Genomic DNA, 3,834 nt, shown 5'->3' on the forward strand with positions numbered 1-3,834 from the left:
CTACCACATGGTTTTTGGCTTGAGGCTGTCATGTGTGCCACTTATGTACTAAACAGGTGTCCCACCAAAGCATTACAGGTTGTCACTCCATATGAGGCTTGGCATGGCCGCAAGCCATCTGTTGGCCATTTACGTGTTTTTGGTTGCCTGGCATATGCATTAGTGCCTGTGCAACATCGCAGAAAATTGGATGACAAAGCTGTCAAATGTATTTTTGTTGGATATAGTGCTGAGAGCAAAGGCTATCGTTTGTATCATCCACAGACAAAGCGCATTTTGGTTAGCCGTGATGTTGTATTTGTGGAAGATGCAGTTCAGCCCTTGGTTTCATGTACTAAGGAGACAGATATCAGCTCACGTGATGTCTATGATACATTGTTGCCTCTTTTCAGTGGTGCACAGTCAAGTGCAATACCTCATGAGGCAGTTTTTCAGCCTATGCAGGTTTTAAATGATGGCACAGATCAGCCTATATCTGATGCAGATGTGCATGATGCACTTGAGGATGAGAGACAAGAGATTGAGGGATCTAGGAATATGCCTAGATGGCTGGTGCAGACTTTGCGTGACAGCAAGTTGGATGCCCCTTTGTCTAGTCGCACTCGTTCTGGCTCTCATGGTGCCTCTTATGCGTCAGATTGTTATGCATTGGCTGTTTCTAGTATGTGCGATGAAAGTGAGCCTGTTTCATTTGATGAGGCACAAAGTTCAGAAAATTGGATGGCTGCTATGCAAGCAGAATACGATGCTATTATGAAGAATGGTACATGGTCTTTATGTGACTTGCCCCCTGGCAAGAAGGCCATTGGCACTAAGTGGGTTTACAAATTGAAGCGTAAGCCTGATGGCACAGTGGATCGCCATAAGGCTAGGCTTGTTGCAAAAGGTTATGCTCAAGAGAAGGGCATTGATTTTGATGAGACTTTTGCTCCCACATGTCGTATGACCACTGTTCGTAGCATCTGTGCATTAGCAGCTCATAATGGTTGGAATGTACATCAGCTGGACATAAAGACTGCGTTCTTAAATGGAGATTTGCATGAGGAGGTGTATGTATCGCAGCCTCGTGGTTTTGTTCAAAGAGGGCAGGAAAACAAAGTGTGCAGATTAAAAAAGGCTTTATATGGTTTAAAGCAAGCTCCACGAGCTTGGTATGAAAAAATACATGCATATTTGACTGCACATGGGTTTCAGAATAGTCCAACAGAAAGCACTTTGTATGCTAAACGTGTGGATGGTGTACATCTAATCATTGCTCTCTATGTCGATCCATATTATAGTAGTGATGTGTGTGAACACACTTAGGACCGCCGGGGCACTTTTTCCCTCACTAGGAGGTTTTTTCCCCCGTGCATTGTATATACGCCCATTATCTTCTAGGGCTTGTGATCTTTCATTTTTGGCACTCATAATACACTACTGTGTTGTGCTCAAGCTTTCTCATCTTCTTGAAGTTGTGTGTGCATTCCTGCAACCCTAATTCCAACAAAGAGCATATTCTTTTTAACGTGTTCCACATGAAAGGATGGGTATAGGTTGAGGTGTACAAGTAGAAGCATCTATTTCCCTTTCCTAGCTTGTGCATGGGTTTTCTAGTTGTACTCATGACTTTGTGTCTCTAGATTCGGGTAGACTTAGTTTAATAATCCTCTTAATAATATGTTGTGATAGGCATGTTACAATGCATACACGTTGATGAAATCTTCTTTTCTCTGAAAATGTTCCTTTTAGGTACTTCAAGGATGCTCATGGTCTTGGTAGTAGAGAACTGGAATGCTACTAGTGATGGTCTCGAAGAAGAAAGAGAAGATGAAGAAAACTATGTGGCTATGGTAGAAAAGACAACCCAATATCCTTGGATAGTAATGATGAAGAAGATTCTTGTCTCCACTACATCGTCAAATTTTATACCATCTGGAAGAAAATCCACCTATAAAGCCTATTGTCGAGTCTCATGATTTTGTGCATTTCCCATCTAGTTGAAAAGATAAGAGGAGGTCGTTTTTATGTAATGTGTTGTATTCTGTCATTTGACATTGCTTTTGGGCTTTGGTCTAAGGACATCTGTACATAGTATATAAGGTTTTCCATGTTCATCTCCAAAAATTAGGTATTATATTCTTTGTTGAATTTAATTTTCTTTCATATTTGCTAAATTTAATGTTGTAGACTTTAATTTCAGAAGTTTTTATAATTTAAAGAATTCTGAATGTGAGATTTTTTAATTAAACAAAAAAAATATTAGACCTTACCAATAAAACCTCTGGCTTTAATTAGGACCTTACACTAAGTGTGAATAGGAGACCGTCACAAAATTAATTAATTCCTAAGAGTGAATAGGATATACCATATGGAGAGATCAGGCCTATGCTGGCATATACACACAAGCCTTATGTAGCCACCCATAAGTCAAGCTTGCAAGAATTATAATTTCATTTCTAGGTGCCTTTTGTTTCATTTAAAGAAAGATCTTTAACTCTACTTTGCTTTTTGTACAATGATGGTGCAAATTTGAAATGAAATTGCCTTTTCTTTAACTCTACTTTACTTTTTGTACAATGATGGAGGCAATTTTTCAAAGTAAGACAAGAACATCTCACTTGTTTTGTATGGAATGGGATGGAGTCAAAGGTGGTAGGTAGTGCAAAGTCAAAACCCACATTATGTTGTTGACTTTAACATGTGTTCCTAAAAGCACCTCTAGTGTATTTTCCTTGGGTTGAGATTCAAATTGGCATTAGAAAACATATTTTTCAACCAATCAAAATAAGGACAACTCTTAAATCTATCTGGTATGCTAGTTTATAACTAGAATAAATGAAAAAATCATTCCTTAAAATAAGGGCTACGTAATACTCACTCCGTTACAAATACACTAGTTTGCCATTTTTCTCCACCATTGATAAATAAAAGAATCATTCCTGAAAATAAGGACTACTTAATATATATTCATTCGGTAAGAAATACACTAGTTTGCCATTGTTTTTCCAGCACTGAAGTTGCTTGAAGTTAAAGGGAAACGGCTAGATTTTGGACCGAAGGCCTCTCACCCCTTTGACTATAAGTAGGCCTATATATAACGAGTGAAGAAATGGCAAACCTCATCTTAGGGCTCGAGCAAAAGATGAACATGGCAGAGCTCCGTGCGATCGTTCTCCTCGTGATGCTTCTCTTGTTTTCAGCCTCTCCAGCAGGTGGGCTGTGCTTTTACAATGCTTTTCTACCCTCCTCTCTCCATATCCATTGATTAATTGTTAAGCTACTTAATCTGTGTGTGTTTTGTTTGCGCGTTCAGGGAAAGCACTGTTTTGCCCAGACTATTGCCTCGAAGTGGCCTACAGCACGTGCGACTCCTCGGGCTCTACGCACTTGGCGGCAGCATGCAATTGCTGCTTTCTCCGGGAGGCTAAGCCCAACGCATCAGGATGCGAACTCCATCTCACCGATGGAAGCGTCCATACGTGCGACTTCTAGCGCGTAATGATTGTCGGCATGTAGTGCCCCCCCCGGCCGTGTCCCCATGGGTGTGGACAAATGTGCATGTATTGCTCTATGTGAATAAAGACACATCAAAGTTTATCATTTTTAAATCCTAAATACAACATTGTAGGTGCTATGGTGGCTACTAAATTAACCCTTATTATAAGACCCCATTGTAGATGCTACGGTGGCGACTAAATTAACCCTTGTTTAAAAAGCATGTTAAGGTAACTACTACACTAGATCCTCTAAAAGCTCAATTGATTTATTTAAAAAAATAGATAGTAGAGCCTTATGTCCCTAACATAAATTCTCTAAGAAGATATTTTGTTTGGATAAGAGGTTTACATAAAT

At 39.6% G+C, this 3,834-nt stretch overlaps 1 protein-coding gene across 1 annotated transcript; it reads left to right on the plus strand.

Annotated features, from left to right (window-relative positions):
• The first annotated feature begins 3,046 nt into the window (after positions 1-3,046).
• On the plus strand, positions 3,047-3,584 carry LOC147630425 (uncharacterized). The gene is made up of 2 exons (XM_086809993.1): positions 3,047-3,194; positions 3,296-3,584. The coding sequence occupies exons 1-2, from the start codon at positions 3,092-3,094 to the stop codon at positions 3,472-3,474; spliced, it is 282 nt and encodes a 93-aa protein (XP_086666119.1). The 5' UTR covers positions 3,047-3,091; the 3' UTR covers positions 3,475-3,584.
• Positions 3,585-3,834: the final 250 nt, after the last annotated feature.

Source organism: Cibotium barometz, chromosome 16 (genome assembly GCF_041138505.1).
Source record: "Cibotium barometz isolate CiBa-2024 chromosome 16, ASM4113850v1, whole genome shotgun sequence".
NCBI lineage: Eukaryota > Viridiplantae > Streptophyta > Polypodiopsida > Cyatheales > Cibotiaceae > Cibotium > Cibotium barometz.